Source organism: Podarcis erhardii (assembly GCF_964252035.2).
Source record: "Podarcis erhardii genome assembly, chromosome: 10".
Lineage (NCBI taxonomy): Eukaryota > Metazoa > Chordata > Lepidosauria > Squamata > Lacertidae > Podarcis > Podarcis erhardii.
In genome coordinates this window covers 55,610,849-55,632,396 of record NC_138500.1, presented here as the reverse complement: position 1 = coordinate 55,632,396, position 21,548 = coordinate 55,610,849, and the positions used below count along the sequence as shown (strand labels likewise).

The window sequence follows — 21,548 nt, the reverse complement described above, 5'->3', positions numbered from 1 at the left end:
AAATGTTGCTGGGCTACAAATCTTATCAACCCCAGCCAGGGCTGATGACAGATACATCACAAAACATCTGGAAGGCACCAGATTGGGCAGTGGATTCCCAGAAGATCCATCTGGATCCTACCTTGATGATTTTTCATCATTGCCAGAAGACTGTTGTTTCAACAGGCCCCCTCCCCCAAATTTGAGGATTGATTTATTTTCATCTTCTGCCCCTTCCTCTTTAGCTCATTTTTGTTTTGAAATAATAATCATAAGTAAATAGAAAATTTGCATTTTTTAATGTCACATTGAATTTTAGTACAGTTCAATCCAAGAGAAAAAAACTGGCAGACACAGTAACGAGTACAGGATTATATATATATTACAATATGCGTTGTTATAATACAATTGTGGCTGCATGGTAAAATTAACTTGAGGACTGATGGAATCTGATCTCATTTGAACAGCTGTCAGGAACAGAGCACTAATTGCATTTCCAAAATAAGTACTAATGTTTAATTTCAACACCTTAAAAACAGCATTAGACCTTGGCCTTTTTCTTAAAAAAACAAAACAAAAAAACTTAACACCTAGCTAGCTAAGTAACTGAAAAGGTTTGGATATAGAATGCTTTCTGCAGTTTTCATACAGTGGAGGGATAATTATTCCTACAACAATACACATGGCTAAAATCCATGTTGAATGTGAAACTGGTGATGTCCAGTAACAACTTGTTCTAGGGAACTGTGTTCTAGAAGCTGCCCTTTTGCACGAAAGCAAGCAACAAGTGATCACCGGATGTAAAAAACACTTCTCAAATTGTTTTTAATTGAACTGAAAACTATAGGCATGTCATCATTATAAAAAAAAAGTCTAAATATATCAGAAGCTCTCAACATTTTCAGCTACACTGATTTTTTTGTAACCTTTTAAAGGAGAAACAAAAGGACAAAGTAAAGGGTCAATTAGCTAAGCCTGTGTTCTAACCAAACTACGTACAGTGATTTTCAACGGCAAATGCCCATGCTGACTGGGTGACTTTAACAATTCCGAATACCTTTGCAATCACTTTAATTTTGTATACAAGGACACCGAAAGGATCCAGCTTTGCAACCTTCATTTTAGGCATTCTGCATTTCTTTCCCGATCTTGTAGCTAAGGATCTTGTTCCAGTCAATCTTTGTGCGAGTAACTGGCAGTTGTCGTCGTAAGGCCTTGAAAGTAGTGTCCGACATAGTTTGATAATTTTCGCTGATAGCAGTCTGTTCATGGAAAAGGTAGAACATGTAGATTATAGAAATACAGTTTGATGTGAAAACAGATATAACAAGAACAAACCTGCAAAAACTAAACCAGCCCACATCTGAAGGAACTTATTTCGACGTCGAGATCAAAAACAAATGTGCGTCAGATGGTGTAATTAGATATGGATAACATAGTTAGCTAGAAATCTTACTTTTGACATCCTTCAACTACGGAAGACACAAAAGAAAATACAGAGGGGAGCATTTTCTCCTGAAAAATGCACACCTGTTTACTGACTTTTATGAATTACTGTATTTTTTGCACCATAACACTCACTTTTTTCCTCCTGAAAAGTAAGGGGAAATGTCTGTGCGTGTTATGGAGGGAATGCCTATGGGTGGCATGCCTACGGATTTTCCTCCTCTAAAAACTATGTGCGTGTTATGGTCGGGTGCGTGTTATACAGCAAAAAATACGGTAATTGCACATGCCCTTGCTGCGTTAAACTGAACTGGTTTCATCACATAGAAAAGAAGGAGGGGGAAGAGAACAAAACCAAGCAACTCCTCGATCCATTCCAGGAAAAGGAAACACAATGTCTGGGGTGAACAGGTTCATTTCCCATCAACAAAACTAGCTGTATTCTAAATCGGTATGCCCAAAAAGTAAAATTTGAAATTCGTTGCAGACTATACCATGTTTTCAGTTCAGAGGTCTGATTTAAGACAAGCATTTTCTACAACCACAAATATTTATTTAAAAACAACAACACCTTACCCATAGTTAGGCTTTAAAAAGTAGTAAGGCCCCATAGTAATGCCCATGACTTGAAGTGGCCTTTTGAGTGTCATGTATTTGAACTCACATTCTGAAATCCTCGGAAAGAGGGTGTATATCCGTTTATTAAGCGGGTATATAAAGGTACATACCCAGCAAAGCTTTTGCCCTTTCTCTGCCACTAAGGATTTCATATTCTGAATATATCCACCCATTTTCTGGCTGCTCCTGAACACATATTGTAGTGAGAACACTGTCAAAAAGATTCAGGAAAATAACTACATTGTATGTTGCAGACTTATTACATACCTGGTATTCATTTTCTGCAGCCTCTACGATCTTTACAAATTCCTTTGCTGTTTGGGCTTCATTCTAGGGTAAAGGGGAAATTTTTAAATATTACACCGAAACAATCATCTCCTGAAGACAGTAATTTCAGACATTGTAATGAATATAAACAATTACAGAGGTTTCACCCCACTATTCAAAGGCTTACACATTCTCTGTGAGCTTTGCAACAAGCCTGTAACCTGTCAGTATTATCTGCAAAACACAGGTGTCATCTGTGGGGGTGCTTGTCATGACTTTTTTTTACTGGTGACTTACAAGCTCAGTACTAATTCCTATGCTTTCTCATCTAGTCAGAAGTGGACCTTGCGGGACTTTCTGCAGTTTTTAAACTTCCCTTCTGGAAGCGAGTCAAGAATCTTTTTCAGACAAGTCACAGAAGGGAAGGGAAGCTCAAGTCAACTACGGTTTCTGTTCCCCAGCTTGTTGTCACTTAGAGGACAGCTCTATGCAGGTTGTCAACTCTCATACTGAGGTTTCAGGGATCCAACAGTCATTAAAGCTCCATTTTTGAGCTCACAAACAAGGAGTCAACTGCCCCTTCTGCATTACGCATTAGAATGCATACGTTTAACATAGAAGGCTAGAGCTGGGTTTAGGCAGATTGCGTATTGAGATTCTACTCTTTGATCTGCCAAACAAGAGCCTGATTATGTACTTTGCAGCAACATAGGACCATGCACTAGCTGGAAAATAGTAAAGACACAGTAAGAGTATTGACACAAGTGTCACAGCTGACCATGGTACTTTAGCACAGCTCTCATTCTGTTTGAGAGATTTGCTCAGTTTTCCAGCAAGGCTCCTGAAGCAGCTATGACTTAAACTCAGTACTAAGGCTCTAGAACAGGCTTCCTCAACCTCGGCCCTCCAGATGTTTTTGGCCTACAACTCCCATGATCCCTAGCTAGCAGGACCAGTGGTCAGGGATGATGGGAATTGTAGTCTCAAAACATCTGGAGGGCCGAGGTTGAGGAAGCCTGCTCTAGAAGCTGTAAATTCCACTAACGTTGCTCCTCTAATCACCATGTTTCCAAATCAAATGGATTTGATTTGTGTCTTCAATTCACAGCATTCTTAACAGACTAAAGTCTTGTTACTTGGCCTAGTTTTGCATCAAAATGAAGCCATCCGAAAAGCCATTTCATTTCCCGAGCATGAATTCCATAGATCGTGCAGGTACGAACCAAAAAGCACCAATGTATCTAGTTCCGCATACTGAAGTGAGCATTGTATTTCGTTTCTTGAACAGAGCACCCCATTCTTCGTGGCAATCTGGTTTTCCCCCTCTATTTTAAAAAATGGGGCTTTCAAAACCAGTTGTATTATGGCGTTGGGGTCTGAGGGGAATCCTTGAAAACCAGGTGCAGGCACCTTCCACAAGAATAACTCCCACACATAAAAAGTACCGTCACCTGTTTTTTTGAGAACCCCTCCCTTCAACCTGCACCACTATGTATCCTATCAAGCAGAGCCCCTGGGAGCAAATTTTCAGGGAAAACTAGGCTTGTCACATATACATTTAACTCTGGATTCAACCTTATGTGACTAATTAAAAATGTTTCCTACAAAGGAAAGATACTCACAGTCACTGTTAGAGAATCCTGTATGTCTTTATGACTCACTAGCTGAACATTTCCATCTTCATAATAATGAACCTACGTACAAAGTTAAACAGGATAAAGATTACCGCATAGGGATAATGGCACTGCGTATTAGGAAGAGTGAGCAATATTACACCCCATTCAAAACACAGTTGCATAAGAATTAGCACTTATGGTTCTACCCAACATTGTCATTCTGCTGATGGAAGGCTTCTTCTATCAGCAGAATAGGGAAGCCCTTTCAGTATTTCCCCCTCCCCTGAAGTCCCTCATGCATCTCCTAAGTCTGCTCTATAAGGTCCCATAAGCTCTAAACGGGTTCCCTTTCCCATTCCACTGACAAAACCTTCTCTCAACAAAGCAACACAACCTTTAGTAGACTGAGGTGTTTGTATTTGTCTCTTTTCCCATTAGTTTCTGCACAGAATAGAGTGCATGTTTTATTTGAATAATATGGACTGCAGATTTAGATGTTTGCTCCTTTTGTTTCACTTCTAGTTTTTCACGTTTCTTTTGGGGGAGGGGGGATGAGGGAAGTAAGGAGAAGAGGGTTTTGAAACTCCAGAATACGTATTTTGAGAATGTACGGAGAGGGAGTGTAAAGGGAAGATTTTGTTGAAAAACCTGATATCCACAATTACTGATTTTGCCTTTCTTTCTTTAGATACTTAAAAAAAATAGTATCAATAATTGATTTAGAAGTAGATTAGCCAACTGTATAGCGGAATAAATGCTTAGAACTTCAAGGTGTAGGCTTTTAATTACAGTGGTACCTTGGGTTAAGAACTTAATTCATTCTTGAGGTCCGTTCTTAACCTGAAACTGTTCTTAACCTGAGGTACCACTTTAGCTAATGGGGTCTCCCGCTGCCGCCGCACAATTTCTGTTCTCATCCTGAAGCAAAGTTCTTAACCCAAGGTACTATTTCTGGGTTAGCGGAGTCTGTAACCTGACACATCAGTAATGTGAGGTACCACTGTACTGTTTCACTGATAAATCATCAATATAATGGCTATGTAACAATTTGTTTCAGCAGAACTCAAAGTACTGGTTTTCAACCATAAAGTCCTGAATAGACTGGGATTAGAATACAACTTCTTCCAAATAAATTTGCCTGGTTACTGACATTATCACGGTAGGCCAGATGTATCTGACTTCAGGTCTTCCAGATGCTGTTCATATTTCAAAAAACATCCGCCCCAGCCAGCATGGCCAATGAACAAGAGCCCACAAACACCTGGAGCATCGCAACTTAGTCACTACTCTTATATGTTCTCTATGGGCACTCTAGTCTTTGGCAGTGATTGGACGACTACCAAAGAGGACATTTTCCATGGTTGTACCCTATTTATAGAAATCCATCCCTAGAAAGTTTGGCTGACACCAAGGAAATTTGGTTGACTGAGTGTAAGCTGGGTTTGTTTATTTTTAGTTCTGGACAGCACTTAGTGGTTTCCTAATGCATCTATTGCTGCTTTTGCTGTGTTTTACTGTATAGCTCTGACACAATATGCTTTAGTATTTGATAATTTCTCTTAGTTAATCCATCCCAGGAAGCTACTAATAATTTTGATTTGCTATTGTGTAATCATTTCTTTGATTTATGTTACACATTTGTAAGCTGTGTTGAATACCATTGATGAAGAATGTAAACCTTAAAAAAGAAAGTGTTCTGGGAGTTACGTGGAATTTATCAATCAGACACCATAAATTAGAGAAAGCCTACCTGAATTTTCAAGATACCAGCCACCTGAGTGGTTGAAGGAGTGATTGTAAACTTCCATTCCGACCGCCAACGACCATTCCTTAAATGAAATAAAACTTTAGGTAAGCAAACATGGTGGGGAATCAAAATATTGAGTTTAACGTCCTTTAGATTTAAAAACTATTATGAAAAAGGATGCATTGATGGGATATTGAAAGCAAATTGTGTAAACTGAAAAACTTAGTTTGTAAACAATATGCAGACAGTTGCAACACAATTTCCATGCACATGAGATGAAATCCATAAAACCAACCAACATGTTGAAAAAACATTTTGGAAATGGATTCCTATCTAAGTAAATACGTACTGCAAATTTGCAATACTTATATTTTCCCATACCTGTGTATTTTGGAAACATATCTTATGACATTTTTCACAAACCCACTGTTTGTCTAAAATATTTTTCCAAATACATTCCCATTTTCATTTTTACAGAGCGTAATTGTGCTCAAAAGTGGAAATCTGAATACTATAGCTCCGTAATTCCCAAAACATTTTTTCCCTCGTAGATCACTTGAAAATTGCCAAGGGTCTTGGTGGTGAACTACTTAATAGTTTTTCTACCTGTTATAGCAATTGCAATGCTATATGACTTTTGCTCAATGCTGTATGACTTCTGATTGTATATTTGCAGGCATACTGTGGGCACCTGAATGAAGCTTGTAGACTACTGGTTGGTTGTCTGCAGACCAGAGTTTACAAACCCTTCCTATATATAGCTTTAGTGCCATGAATATAGGTTCTAAACACTGAATATGCTGAAAACGGAAGTCCAATATAACTTTCAGTGGGGTGAGCAAAATAAAATAGAAAAGAAACCAATTTACAGATGACCGATATGATACTTACCAAAAGTTTTTTGCTTGAAACTGATGGCTTTCTATGCATGCAATAATTGTTTGATGCCCATCAATTGTTTTTCCATACACCTTGTAACACAAATGTAAGACAGTTATGCCACGGTCTAAATTCATTCATTTATTATGTTTGTATACTGCCCATATATCTAAATTCAAGCCAAGAGACAAAATAATGGTTTTAACCCACCCAAGCAATTGCTAGGTCCTGCGACACTTACTGTGCAAACACCACTTGGATAGTGTTCTTTCACATAGGCTCTCATTGCTGTTTCTATGGAGTTTCTCCATGACTCAATTGCATTTTCAACTTCATGAGGCTTTGGATCAGTAGCCTCCTTCCTTAAATGATCAAATTTAAAAGAGATCTTGTTTTTCGGGTCCAAAAATTTTCCGTTGCCCAAGTCACCGTGTTCTGTTATTAAAACCTGCACAAAGAGTTTAAAGGTAATTGTAAGATTATACAAAACACAGGTAACACCAAATAAAAGAAAGGAACGCTAGAAAAAATATTGTAGCACTGTACTTTTTAATTAAAGATATGGCACAGCAGCTCTATACATTACACTGGTTTTCAAATTCTAGTTTGGGAATTCTAGTTTCTTTGAGAAACCAGAATAGTTCAATACAGTTCTTCAAAAATTCTACATTTCATTTTATAAAGTGGTACTTTTAGAAAAGAAAGACACATTGTTCTTTTAAAAACCAAGATAAAGTTGTGGGATTGTCATTACAACAGTGCACTGAGAAAGAGTAAACTAATATATTTAATCATTCGCTCTATCTCTGAAGTTCAGAGGTAAGTGTGTCTCCTCATGAGCATTGGCAGCACCATGAGTTATACAGCATCACACATACAAAAGGGAGGTATTAGTAACACTCATGCCTCAAAACAAATGAAACTGATCTGTAGAAAACACAACTTAAAAAAAGAGACAGTGCAAGTATTTTTGTAAACTAAGAAATCTTTAATAAAAAATATTTTTTTTTAAAAAAGGGAGGCATTAGTTGGCTAGAGGGAAACTCAAGATATGTAGTAGTAGTAGTAGTAGTAGTAGTAGTAGTGGTAGTGGTAGTGGTAGTGGTAGTAGTAGTAAAAAGCAAGATTGAGCTGCTCAACCTCACTCCCTTGCCTCAAAGGATTTGGGTGGGAGCTACTGCATGGAATGACACCAACGAAGAACTGATTTCATATAGACACCATGTAACTTCTGTTCTAGCATTAGGTTTGAGTGTGATTTTATTTTGAGAATCGTTCATAAGCTACTCTGAGAGCCTCTTGGGGCTATAAAGTGAACTATACATATTCTCTGTGTGTGTGTGTATGTATATACTAAAGAGTCCAACCCCAACACAGCCCAATAAGCACTGAGCATGCCCACCCACCATTACACCAAACTTAAATTCAACCACAGTCCTACCTGCTCATCATAGCCTTCTAGTTTTACTGGAGTAAACTGGTCCAAGTTGTACTGTGCAAATGCACTGAAAAAGACAAAGATAGGAAGCTTCAAGTAAAAAAAAATTTTTTTTTGCAACATTAAGAAACATCAAGCAATATAGAGTACAATTTAGAAACTAATCCTTTCTGCCTCCTCCACCCATTGTGCTTAATAAATTTTCAAATTGTGTTAAGGGGCTCAGAGCATGTGTTCCTGTATAATAAAACTATGAATTTTATTAAAATAAATCCAGTTTGTGCTAAGATTTGACAAAGTTAATTTTATTTGGTTAATAGATATAGGTTGATTATTGCTGCAGAAATCTCATAATGTGCACAAACCTTTGGATTCCCAGTGATCTTTAACACCATTCACACATTATATGCAGAATAAAATCTAATCACATACTTTTCCTGCCTCTTCACCCTTATCTACTCCTGTCAGTGTGAACCGCAGGGTTATGGATGCAGCAGTGATTACACTGCCCTTTTAAGTCCTGCTGCTGCTGGCCTAGGGGCTGGGATCACTGGCACTCCCCAAAAAAGTCATATTGAGTAGATATGTCTTCTGGGAGAAGGCTGTTTTGAATCTTTCAGAGCAAGCACCAATCAGCAAGGAACAAATGAAAAAGCGGGGTGGGGTGGGGGTGGGACTGTTCTATCCCATCCCCTATTAAAAGCTGCCCATAAATGCATCCGTTCAGCATTAACACATTGAAAGAAGCAATAAATGGTGGCGATACTTACTGAGCTGCTCCTTCCCTGAGAAGATTATCATTATTAAGCAGCAATCGAACATCTGAAAAATACTGAGCATTAGTACACGGTGAAAATGCTAATCGGAAAATACATGTTTTCCACGAGAGGAAGTAATTGCAAGACACCACGTACGCCAGTCATGATAAAGCATGGAAAAATACTGTCAGTTTTAGGGTACCGGCCATGTTAAGAGATGGAAAATAGCAACTTCCTGGGTCCTAGCATTAAATTTGTAGGCATTTAATGCTCCTGGAATTTTCCCCAAACTGGCTATAACTCTGCAATGCCAACCACAGAAGAAATGAATTGGCAAATATTTCTAGCAGTAGCAAGTGATGTTAGAGCTACTTTCTGCCAGGGGGATCACCTGGCAAAAGTTAGGCAAAAAGTGCTGATAAGTTTTAAAGCAGGAAGTGGAACACTCTACTAACAGTCTTGAAATTATATTAATAGACACAGAAAAGGAAACACGGGATCAAGCAATGTGAAGTTCCTAAGTGTCATCTTGATTTGTTTTTTTTCAAAAGTTTGTTTTTAAATCCTCCATAAAGGGTAACTGAAACTATCAACATAGAGCTAGAAAGTAGCATGAAAACTCACCATTAAAGACTTCATTGAATTCCCCCGGTGGAGCATGGATGATAAATTTCGCTGCTATGCGCACCTAAAATGGAAACAAGAAGTATATCATACAGTAATCATAGGATAGTTTTAAATGGGAGAAATCTATTTAATTCTTTAATAACTTAAAAAGTTTAACTGGGGAAAAACTGAGCTCCAAATTAAATCCTAATACCACCTTAGAATGCAAAGCATTGTGTTAAAGAGAGATGTTTGGCTAAGTTAATTTAGAAGAGGAAGCATAAAATAGGTGGCGCAATATGCTCTGTGAATTGAAGAAATACTTCTATTGCCTGTTACGGTCAAACCAGACTAATGAATTTCCAACAGAAAATAACCAGCACAAAACATTCTCAAAGGTACTATTAAAGACAGAATTGTAATAGAAAATGTAACAATCTGAACTTCACTGAGCATGAAAATCCCTGAGGCATAGCTGGAGGACTATCTTCTGGAATAGGAAATACAACGTAGTTCTGTGAAGTCTCAGCAAAACAAGGTTACATTTGTGTTTAAAAAGCATGTCCTAAATAATTGCCAGAAGCATCATCAACATATTTGTTTAAAAGTATTTGTACACAGCTTAATATTTCAAAAATCTCTCTACGGCATCTTCCAAGGCAGACTGGCATTCTGCTGAGACATAGAGAAGCTCTGTCTCCTGACGCAATCTTGGCCAACTCTGGCTTAAGGGACGAGCTAGCCTGGGCAGGTCTATAGTTGTGACTTTTTGCTGCTTCAACTGATGGTTTCCTGCACAGCTACCACTCCTAAGTCATCTCTTCCATACTGAATGTCTGAACTACTGAGCTTTATAAAGCTCCTCAGAAGACAAGGGCAAAAAATGCATCAAGTGCATAATAGTATATTGATATTACAAGGTGTTACTCATTTGGATTTATACAGGTCAAAATCCCAACTGATTTCAGCTTTATACAACCAAGGCTGCAATCCTCAGCATTACTTGGGAACAAGTCCCTCTCATTTAAATGAAATAAACTTTTGAGAAGACATGTTAACATGTATGATAAAAAGGCTTTAATTAAGAAAACGTTAAAAACAAAACAAGTATGTCCAAACAGCTCTTTCATATATAGTAATTACTTTGCATTTAAAAAGAAATAGTTAAGATAATGGGGTGGCATTTCTAAAAACCCAAAAGTCAGTCCTGTGTTGTTTCTTCAAGAATGATATATGGACTTTGTCGCAAACATACTATTCTACCTCCTCTTGAATATTAAAAGCAGGCATGTAGGGTGGGTGGGTGTGTTTTCAAGGCCTATGTGAGATGACATAAACTGAAATGCTCTTCTTACCACTAGCCTTCCTGACTGTGACCACAACGGAAATTGATTTGGTTTAAGGCAAAAAACCCCTGACATGTACATGCCTATATAAGGCAATGACAATGTGCACATCAGCACCATTCTGAGTTCTTGGAGTCAAACTAAACAGTAGTTTAGATAAGAATCAACAAAATACATGGCTATCAAAAGATAGCAAGAAAAGATCTCAGGAAGACATAAACAAAATAGAACAATTTCAAGCACAGGGGTTGGCCAGATATAAACTGGGACATGGGATGGGGGATAATGCAAACTGTAGAACTTCCATGTACCCCAGCCCACTGCCCCTGGCCTGCTATTCCTCTGGCCAGGATCACAGCCAGAAGAAGGCTCTGCTAGGAGAAAAGTTGCATCCTCTTCTTGCTTTCTGATTCTCTGCATTACACTCTGCATTCTAACCATCCCCTGCTTTACAACTGAACATGAAATGCATGCTAACATATAGTTCATGACACCTAGCTAGGCCACCAGAGTCAACACAGTGCAGTAAACACAATATTTGACTTGTGGGTGGTTTACAATTTACAGTCAGCCTTGAAGCTCACTGAGTTGTCTTGAGCAACTCATGCCATATCAGAAAGAAAAGCGGGTTGGTCATATGCTGCCTCCTCAAACTACTCGGGAGAACAGCCAGATTACATCAAAATAAAAAGTTCAACCTTGAGCTGATTGGCTACAAAACATTTGAAATGCTGCATCTTTTGTCCATGTCTTACATTATATATGGCTATACTAAGAACTGCAGCCTTCGGTATCTAAGAAATCCTGAATTTGGTCATGAACTGCATGTAACAATAAAACCCCAAAAGTCACACAAAGTAAAATGTAATCCTCCTAGTTTGTGCCACCTTGTTTGGAAATCTTTTCTAAATGTAGCCTTTCAGAATTAAAGTCCCCCCCCCCCAATAAAACGGATCTTAAAGCCTCCTTTCATAATCGCAAAAAGGTACTGTTTGAAAAAATCATTTTTGTCAGAGCTATGAGACACCTGTTTTGTACCGCTGCCACAACACTTCCGGTCTGAGATCAAGCTGTTAGTGATGACTTGCAAAGCTCTTAAACACTTCAGACCAAGATATAGGAAGATGCACAACTCACTATACTGTCCTTCCCAGATTTTAAGACTTTTTGGTCTGGAGGTCAGCCACCCTGTTATGACATCACATGATTGGTATGTGGGTTGTCCCACACACCTAGCAAAATCCCTTGTGCGGTGTTCCCAAATGCCAGCCAGCCTGGGAACCACAGTGCAAGTGGCACTGCCAGCCCTATCCATGGCACTTTAAGAAGGACTAAGCATAGGGCCAGGAAGTGCTTCTTTCTCACCTTCTCATCAGCTGGCGGGGGGCTGCATGTGGCAAGCACTGGCTGTGCAAAGGAGAAGTCCTTCGCACAGCAGATGCCTTCAAAAAATGGGAACAGGCGCACACAAACAAACTGAGCAGAATTTAACCCCGCTTGGGGTTAAATTCTGCTGTTCCTCTACTAGGAAAAGATGTGCACATCTTTTTGCTCTATAAGACTCACTTTTTCCCTCCTAAAAAGTAAGGGGAAATGTGTGTGCGTCTTATGGAGCGAATGCAGGCTGTGCAGCTATCCCAGAAGCCAGAACAGCAAGAGAGATTGCTGCTTTCACTGTGCAGCGATCCCTCTTGCAGTTCTGGCTTCTGAGATTCAGAATATTTTTTCCTTGTTTTTCCTTGTCTTGTGGTCTTGTGCGTCTTATAGAGCGAAAAATACGGTAAACACCAGCCTCCCACCATTATAAATTACACCAACAGATTGACATGGGAGGTTCTTAGTTGTGTCCCACTTCCAGGAGTCACTCATTTTGTGAGGATGCAGGAAAGGGCTTTCCCTTTCCTGCATCCTGCAAGTCAGGTGGTACCCTGACTTGTCCTCCCCTCTGATATATCACTGGTGGTGCCAACTATTTTTATGTTTTGGTGACAAGTTAAAACATGGTTATTTTCTTGCGTATTTGTGGGTCATTAATTGTCAGCTCAGACTTAAATAAAAATCCAATTTGCAGTGTAATATAGCAATTGTTTTAGATGCTCAGTTTCCTTATTGTATTGTTGTTTTAAATTTAATTTTACTGAACCATGGCCTGAGATCTGTGATGGAAGATATTATTAAATACGTCAACAAAATAAAAAGCAATGGTCAAGAACTGGAGGGTCAATGATACAATAAACTACTGTATACTCAAATTTTACATTTGCAGTTTGTTCAGTTATGTTAAGGTACCCTATTTATCTTCCAAGCTCATACAATTGTCAGATTCAACATGGGACAGGTAAGTTACATTTGCTGTAGTTCCACAGAATTTCAGCAAGTATAGCTCTGGAGTGCTACAGTGGTAGAAATTCTCCCTTCCTAAAAGCACACGGACCTTCTCACATTAAATATGACAACCTTACATAGCAAATACACCAGCAATATAAATCTTCTTCATATCTGAAGAAGTGTGCATGCATCTGAAAGCTTATACAAAGAACAAACTTATTTGGTCTCTAAGGCGCTACTGGACTATTTTTTTATATATTTCGACTGCATCAGACCAACACAACTACCTACCTGAATGCAGAACTAGCAATATAGTTAACCATTTATCTCTATCAGGCCCCTTTCTATAGCACTTCTCCTCCCCCTGCCATGCTTGCCATGTTCCATTTATTCAGATAATACTTTAAACCGTAACACAGAAGACTTGAAATTTTACCTGTCCTAGTAACCAAATAGTTTGCTCCAGTCAGCAATCTGGAAATGGATTCTGAAAAGGATCAAATAGCAGTGCTTGCAAGAAAATGTGTAATGGTGTTTCCAAAGGAAGAATGCTTTATGGCAGACACTTATAAATTCCTGGGAATCCTGGAACAGACCTTGTGAAAATGTAATTGTTGCAGTCTTTGAATAAGCACAGTGTTTTTCAAACTATATCCATTTCCTAGAAACCCCAGGATTCCTCAGTAAGATCATTTATGGGAAATGAGATTTACTGGAAGGCAATTTGCCCGTCATGACCAATCCTTCCCTACATATCCCTTGAGTGGATATGCTGATGGAAAGATATGCAAAGGTTCCTCAATATGGTATCGGCAAAGTGTAGGAATCTTTAAGTCTATAGCACTGGACTGGCAACATGCCATGTAAAAACACAGTATGCATGTTTCACCTTGATTTTGGCCACTGTCAAGTTTCCTACAACAGGGTGCACAACTCATGAAGGCGAGAAGTCCCAAGCAGAGAACATCCAGCCCACAGACCTAACTAGGCTCACCAGGCCTCCCAATCTGGCCTGCAGAATCATTTTCCTTCCACAATGCCCACTTGTTGATTGCCTGACATCAGGTGCGGGACATCATAAGACGTCAAGTGGGGGACACCTAAGGCTACGACTACAAATAAACAATCAGAAGCCTTAGAGTGCACTCCTGCTGATTTATAAGCATGGTTTCCCTTTAGCGCTATTTAAATTTGGCACCAAATGTGCTGCTTTTGGTAGTTATCCTATCCATTCGGAAGCTCTGAAGTGGCTGGCACTGGATTCACTCAGGAGCACTCTAAAATGTAAGGTGTAGAAGTGTTCAGGAACAGAAATACAGTGGTACCTCGGGTTACAAACTTAATTCATTCTTGAGGTCCATTCTTAACCCCAAACCGTTCTTAGCCTGAGGCGCGCTTTTGCTAGTGGGGCCTCCTGCTGCCGCCGGCGCACAATTTCCGTTCTCATCCTGGGGCAAAGTTCTCAACCCGAGGTACTACTTCCAGCTTAACAGAGTTTGTAACCCGAAACGTTTGTAACCCAAGGTACCACTGGACTTCCAAGAAGGATTTTGCACAGCCTCTACATGGTAGTCCCAATGCATGGAACTCTGAGACGGTAATCAAAGTGCCTGCGTGAATAACCCTTTTGTGAAAAGTATTTATAGGGGAACTATTTTGATTCCCTCAAATAAACAAACAAGCCGTCCACAATTTAATCCTGGTTTACAGGGTGTAAGCAAGATGTGATCTTCCAGTTCAGATGTAATCACAGCTATCGTTTCTGAAAACCAGGAAGTTATTCATTTAGCCAAACGTGAAAGTGGAGAGAAGGTATACAGATTTGCTCCTGATCCTCCCAAACAAATCTTAGTTATGCCTGAACCAAGCCAGTGATATCTGATGAGGTGGGAAAATTTAGTATACAATCAAAGTGGTGCCCCGAATTCGGAAAAAACAGGAAGTTCCTCAAATTCTTTCCATCAAGCACACCCTTAACTATTGCTCAATGCATCTGCATTTCCCCTTTTAAAGAAGTGTACAGCGAAGACAGCTTATGGTATTCTAAGGTAAATGAATGGAAGAAAAGTTCACAGAAGAAAAGTCTCCACTCTCCTTGCCTCTGCAGCTGCCTTTATCCTCCTGAACAGCCTCTCCCAGAGAGTGATGGGAGTGGCTTTCCAGAACCATGTGGCATACAAACAGAGGAAGCTGCCTTATACCAAGTCAGAGCACTGGTTCACCTAGCTCAATAGGTGACAGTGGCTCTCCAGTGTTTCGGACTGGGGGTCTCTCTAACCCGTCACTTGAGATACTGGAAGCTGAACCTGGGATTTTCTGAATGCAAAGCAGATGCTCTACTGCTGATCTACTGCCCTTCCCAAAGAAGAGACTCTACTGGGGGAGGAGAGTGAAATGCTGTTCAGTTTTGGTCAACTCCCCACTTCCTCAGCATTCCCGAGCCCCATTCATTCCGCATTGTTCAAGACCGCCCCCGCCCAAGAGACTTTTCAGTGGGATGCAGGTAGGCCAAAGAAAGGTATAAGAAACCTTCTATTTTCTTTTGTTCACTTATCCTAGAATCTAAGTCAACATTCTTACACTGATAAGACAAATCCTCCTCAATAGTGTACTTCTGTCTCAGCCACAGAACTTTAAATTCTGAACTAATATTTTGTTGTAGCAGGCAAAAGAACAAGCGAACTAACCTAGATCTAGGAAAAGGAAAAGTCATAATAAAGCAATATCTCAAATGAAAACTGCCTTGTACCAGGAGCTGGGTTCTGGCAGGGGGTTGGACTCGATGGCCCTTGTGGTCTCTTCCAACTCTATGATTCTATGATTCTCCAGAGCAAGCAATATAGCTTTTGAGTGCTATCATACCTAGTTTTCAGAGAATATCCTGTACGATGTAAATCTCTACTAATTTGGAGAGAAGTCAAATACTGCTTCTCTTAATCAGCATCTTATTTCCATTTCAGCCAAGCAGAGAAATTTATAATTCAGTTTCCAAATGAAAATGTAAGTATTCTTGATATATTGCTGAAACAATTGCCAAGGCTCTCACCTGCTGCAGCTTCTGTCTCATATGCATTTATCTACCGGAATTCTGAAAAGGCTACAGAAAATACCCATACAGGGTTTATTGTGGGTTTTCTTTGTTTCTATTTATACATACTTCCCTCATCATGCTTATTTATATACTGGAATCTTAGGTTAATAAGCAATCGCTAACTGGTCATGTTCATTAATGTTTTTTTGTACTACTTCCCTAAACACAAAACAAAGCAAACTAGTTGGCACTAGGGACCGTGTGATGACAGAGCAAATGTCCAATCTTCTAGAGCAAGATTGAGCCAAGAGAGATGAAAGATAATTCTGTTGTTCTGGGGTGCACTTTCTACTTGGTGACGTACATTTGGGGCAAGATGCGTGAGATGGTGGTTACCATGTAACTTCAGATGTGCTTTGAGGAACTGTATTATCATCTGAGTTTAGCTTCAGGCACACTTTTGGCACCAATTGATGACCTGTGTTGGGAGAGACTAAGGGAGTGTGACCCTGTTGGTTCTCCATCTCTCAGGTGGGTTTTGATACGATTAATGAGATATCCTCCTCAAGATACTCAGTGATTTGGGAGTGGAAGGCATGGTGCAGTGGTGATTCACTCCTACCTTCCATTTTGAGATAGCTGGGAGACTTCTGCTCAACCCTTTGGCAATTCTGATGTGGGGTCCCTCACGCTTTTGAACATATATATGAATCTGCTGTAGGAGGGAAGTTGCCATTGGTATGACAATGACATCTAGCTCTACATCCATGCTCTAAGAATCAGGTGAGGCTGTACAAGTGCTGGACTGTTGTCTAGGGTAAGTGATGGGCTGGAGGGCTAAATAAATTAAGCTGAATCAGGTTAGAGGTGCTGTGGACCGATGGTTATTGTACCTGGCAATAGGGAATACTACCTATTCTGGACAGGGTGCGCTCTCCTTTAAAGATCAGGTACATAGCTTGGGGGCATTCATGGTTCCAGCATTTCCACTGCAGGCTCAGGTCACTTCAGTGCCTTCCTTCAATAAATTAGTTCACCAGTTATAGCCATTCATGGACTGCAATGACCTGCCGGCAGTGATCCACCCTCTGGCAGACTTTTGGTTATATTATTGTAATGCACTCTACAAGGGTCTACCCTTTAAGGTGCTCCAGACATGACAGCTAGTGCAAAATGTGGCCACTAAAATCCTGACTGAGTCACCAAGGAGGGATCGTATTAAATAAGTCTTAAAGGCGCTACACTGGCTATCAACATGATAATGAACACAAGAGAGTAAGAAGCATTACCATTGTAACGAGAACAACCTTGTGGCACTTAAAGATGTAACAGTTTTAACATGACATAAATCTATTACATTAAGGAAGAAATTATGAGGCAACTTCCTTTTATTTTATTCTATTCAACCTAATAATAAGGTTGTGTTTAGCTAATAATTACTGAAAGAAAGTGATTTCTGTAAGCAGGCATTGCATTGCCTCCTTACTCAGGGCAGGGGTGCATGTAAACAGAACTACACAGCACAACTGTATCATTAGAAATGTAAGGCAACATGAAAGAATACCTTACGCAGCCAAATCTTATACTGAGTCGATCTGAGTTCAATAAGGCTAACTCTGAAATATATGGTGGCATAGGATTGCCACTGAAGACCATGCTAGAGAAGGGAGAAGACCTCCTTGCATGTCTTGACAAGACCTGAAAACAGAACTTAAGACTCAACAAATTTCATTTGAACTGTATGCACACAATTACCCACAGGAACTAGAATGAGTCACTTAAGCTATTTTAGTTTCTTTTTAAAAAAATTCTCCTTGCACACCAGAATTTTCTTGTATTAAGATGCAAAGATGTAAAAAGCTTTTCATGAACACCTACACATTTTTCTGTAGCTAGCTCTGTCTTGAAAACTTGATGATAGGAAAGTGATAGTGTAATACCTAAAGACAATGTAAACAGTGCATCATTGTCTTGTTATTTAGACCACTATCCAATAGCTCTAAAATCTCTTGCATTTTCAACTGCAGTTAATATGAGCTCAAATGGAGAGACGAAAGTAAGCAAGCCACTTATATGTTGCTGTTCCTCAGCCTGGCACTTTTTCTTGAAAATAAAGGTACACATTTTTTAAACTATAGGGCAGGGACATCCAACTTCCAAGAGACTGCGATCTACTCCCACTGTAAACAAACTGGCAGTGATCTATCCATTGGTTGGACCAAAGTTGTTGAGGGGAGGATGAGCCAAAGTTGTGTGTGTGTGTGTGTGTGTGTTTTTGAAGATTGATCAGGATCATACGATCGACCAGGATCAACAAGGGACACCCCACGATCGACCGGTAGATCGCGATTGACTGGGTGGACACCCCTACTATAGGGCAATGGAATTCAATAATAAGGAATTGACATCTATAGTAATTATCATGCCTTTAAAATAAATGAAGGAGTCCCCTCTTACAGATGACAATTGCAAAGTACACTCACAATTACCCTTTCCAGAGTCATAACTCATGTTGCGCCCGCTTCAGGTTGCATTTTTTCGGGTTGTGGACTGCTGAAACCTGGAAGTACCGGAACTGGTTACTTCCAGGTTTTGGTAGTCGCGCATGCGCAGAAGCACTAGATCGCACTTTGTGCATGCGCAGAAGTGCTGAATCGCAACCCGCGCATGCGCCGATTGCGAACCCTGCGGGTTGCAAACATGCATCCTGCGCGGATCATGTTCGCAACCCGAGCGTCCACTGTACTGTGGAGGAACTTCCATTTTAAGGTGCAACTTCAAAGTACAGTAGAAGCAAGTGACAGACACCTGTTGTAAACATGTGCACATGCTACAAGTACACTTGCCAGAAAGATTGATCCACAAGTATGCTTGGTGGCAAACATTAGTTTAGTATTATGTAACATGTGAACTCCGCCTCCCCAAAGTCACACTGAGCCCTCATATCTAAGAGTCTACAGAGCATCTTTAAGTAGGGCAAGGCTGAAAGAATGAAACCCATGAACGACGAAAGAATCAGATGCTTCAAATCCTTCAGCTACTCAGTGCTTGGGATAAAGAAGCACAAACCACTCCAACCAACCCTTCCTCAAAACCCGATTTAACAGGACTAGGCCCTAGAATGTGAGACAGGGGAGACAGACGGTGCCCTTTCTTCAAGCAGAGCTCTTACACCACACACTTGAAAATAAATTAATTGATCACTCATTAATGAATCAGAAATAACCCATCCTTCTCAGGGACTATAGATAAAATGCATCAGAATTTACCCATGAACATGGAAGAAAACAGGCAGAAGACCCACGTTTATAATAAAAAATACCGCTCCAACTGAATACAGCGTGCAACCTGCATGTGCAATCTGCTCTGATGCTGCTATTATTTCTCTTCCACCCACCCTAAGTGCTGCAACTAGATGATCCTCAGGATCCCTTCCAAATCTACAATTCCGGGGCGGGGGGGCGGGGAACACCCTATGACTATTTTTCTTCCTCCCTACCCCCTACCCCAAGTGTTGCGACTAGATCCGTGGTTCCCAACGTGGCGCACAATTTGGAAGCTTGTCTAGACCGAGTTAATGGCCTTTTAGGCTTCCTCCACGTGAATAGTTCATCTTTTGAATAATAAGAATTATATGTCATGGGGGGAGGGGCATCAGGATTTTAGAGATGCTTAGGTGGGGTCCGTATTGTTAAAGCTATGGTTTTGCCAGTAGTGATGTATGGAAGTGAGAGCTGGACCATAAAGAAGGCTGATCGCCAAAGAATTGATGCTTTTGAATTCTGGTGCTGGAGGAGACTCTTGAGAGTCCCATGGACTGCAAGAAGAACAAACCTATCCATTCTTAAGGAAATCAGCCCTGAGTGCTCACTGGAAGGACAGATCCTGAAGCTGAGACTCCAATACTCATGAGAAGATAAGATTCCCTGGGAAAGACCCTGATGTTGGGAAAGATGGAGGGCAGAAGGAGGAGGGGACAACAGAGGACGAGATGGTTGGACAGTGTTCTTGAAGCTACCAGCATGAGTTTGACCAAACGACTAAACAACAAGGTGGGGGGCATGGCAAAAAAAAAAAAAAAAAAAAAGGTTTGGAACCACTGGACTAGATGATCCTCAGGTTCCCTTCCAACTCTCCAATTCCATGAAGAAGAAGAAGAAGAAGAAGAAACACCCTATGATTATTTCTCTTCCTCCCCACTCCAAAAGCCCTGGACGTGGTGGCGGGATCCAGTGGCGTAGCATGGGTTGTCAGCACCCGGGGCAAGGCAAGTAATCTGCGCCCCCTAACCCGTGGATTTGCGCCCCCTAACCCTAACCCCCAGATGTTGCGCCCGGTGCAGCCGGCCCCCCCCCTGCACCCCCCACGCTACGCCACTGGCGGGATCTGCCCTGCCCAACTCGCACCCGGAAGAGCCGGGCGGCGGGGGAAAGGCCGGCCGCGGAGGAAGGGGAGGCAACCCCCCTTAGCCCTCCCGCCCCCTCCACCCAGCAGCTCGGGCCTTCAGGGAAGGGGGAGGGGGGAAGCCGGGAGGAGGAGGAGGAGGAGGAAGAAAGCAGAAAGCAGCCGAGGGGAGTCTCGCCTCGCCCAGCAGACACCGGATGTGCCCCGCCTGCCTCGCTTCGGCTGCCGCAGCCCCAGCCCGGCGCCGGGAGCCTATTTTCAGCGCTCGCACCGTACAAGGAGCGGCGGGCCATATGGGCCCTCGGACAGCAGGAGGAGAAAGTGGAGAGCCGCCTTCCTCCTCTCGCTGCCCGGCCACCGGCTGACAAGGGCCCCATTTCCTTCCTCTTCACGGGGCCGGGGGAAAGGAAGCCCCCCTCAGGTTGAGGCGCAGCAACCGCCGCCCCTCGCGACGCAGCCCCGCTTCCCCCCCCCCCCGCCCTCCAACAGGGCGACGACACCCGCCTCACCTTCTCCTCCTCAGAGAGCTGGTCTTCCAGGTCCGCCATCTTCCTTTTCTCCCCTGTCCGGCCACGAGAAGGAGGAGGAGGAGGAAGGAGAGGGAGAGGGAAAGGCGGCGGCGGCACCCGAATCCGCAGCAGCAGCGGCGGCAAGAGGAGGAGGAGGAGGAGGAAGAGCGGCGGCGGCGGCAGCAGCAAAGGCCCAGCTCTACCCGCCTCCGCCCTTCGCTCAGCAGGAAGGGCGGGGCTCCGGGCGCGTCCCCGAGAGGGGAGGGGGAGGGAGGGGGAGGCGCGGGCGCGGAGGGAGGCATGCGCAGAGCGGACTCGCCGGGGGGGGGGGTACGGCCGCTTCTGTTCTGGAAAAAGAACGGGGCTGCCGCCCCCACCCCGCCCCGCCAAGGGGATATTCACAATCCGTACAACACGTTTAATTATGTTTTTACCTATGTTGGAAGCTGGGGCTGGGGAAGCCCAGTTAGGTGGGCGGCTAGTAGTAGTAATTATGATAATAATGATAAAGGAATGAATTGCACATCTCTATTTGCATTGGAGAAATGTTGGACGGTGTAAAAGGGCTTCGATAAC

General features: G+C 41.7%; 1 protein-coding gene and 1 long non-coding RNA gene across 2 annotated transcripts; both read right to left on the bottom strand.

The window, feature by feature from the left end:
* Positions 1-255: 255 nt before the first annotated feature.
* Positions 256-21,213, bottom strand: CAPZA2 (capping actin protein of muscle Z-line subunit alpha 2). Its single transcript, XM_081878107.1, has 10 exons — positions 20,973-21,213; positions 9,373-9,436; positions 8,761-8,812; positions 7,994-8,057; positions 6,794-7,000; positions 6,565-6,644; positions 5,677-5,755; positions 3,933-4,004; positions 2,311-2,373; positions 256-1,241 (listed from the first exon to the last, which is right to left on the bottom strand). The coding sequence occupies exons 1-10, from the start codon at positions 21,009-21,011 to the stop codon at positions 1,101-1,103; spliced, it is 861 nt and encodes a 286-aa protein (XP_081734233.1). The 5' UTR covers positions 21,012-21,213; the 3' UTR covers positions 256-1,100.
* Positions 15,896-20,898, bottom strand: LOC309350916. Its single transcript, XR_014160594.1, has 3 exons — positions 20,735-20,898; positions 17,315-17,757; positions 15,896-16,299 (listed from the first exon to the last, which is right to left on the bottom strand). It is a non-coding gene; the product is annotated as an uncharacterized lncRNA (long non-coding RNA).
* Positions 21,214-21,548: the final 335 nt, after the last annotated feature.

Excerpts from the sequence above, each read along its gene's own strand:
- CAPZA2 (XM_081878107.1), bottom strand. The coding sequence starts at position 21,011 with ATGGCGGACCTGGAAGACCAGCTCTCTGAGGAGGAGAAG. Across the intron at positions 7,001-7,993 it reads TAGAAGGCTATGATGAGCAG|GTTTTAATAACAGAACACGG; the intron begins GTAGGACTGTGG and ends CTCTTTGTGCAG. Across the intron at positions 4,005-5,676 it reads CTGGTATCTTGAAAATTCAG|GTTCATTATTATGAAGATGG; the intron begins GTAGGCTTTCTC and ends CTTTGTACGTAG.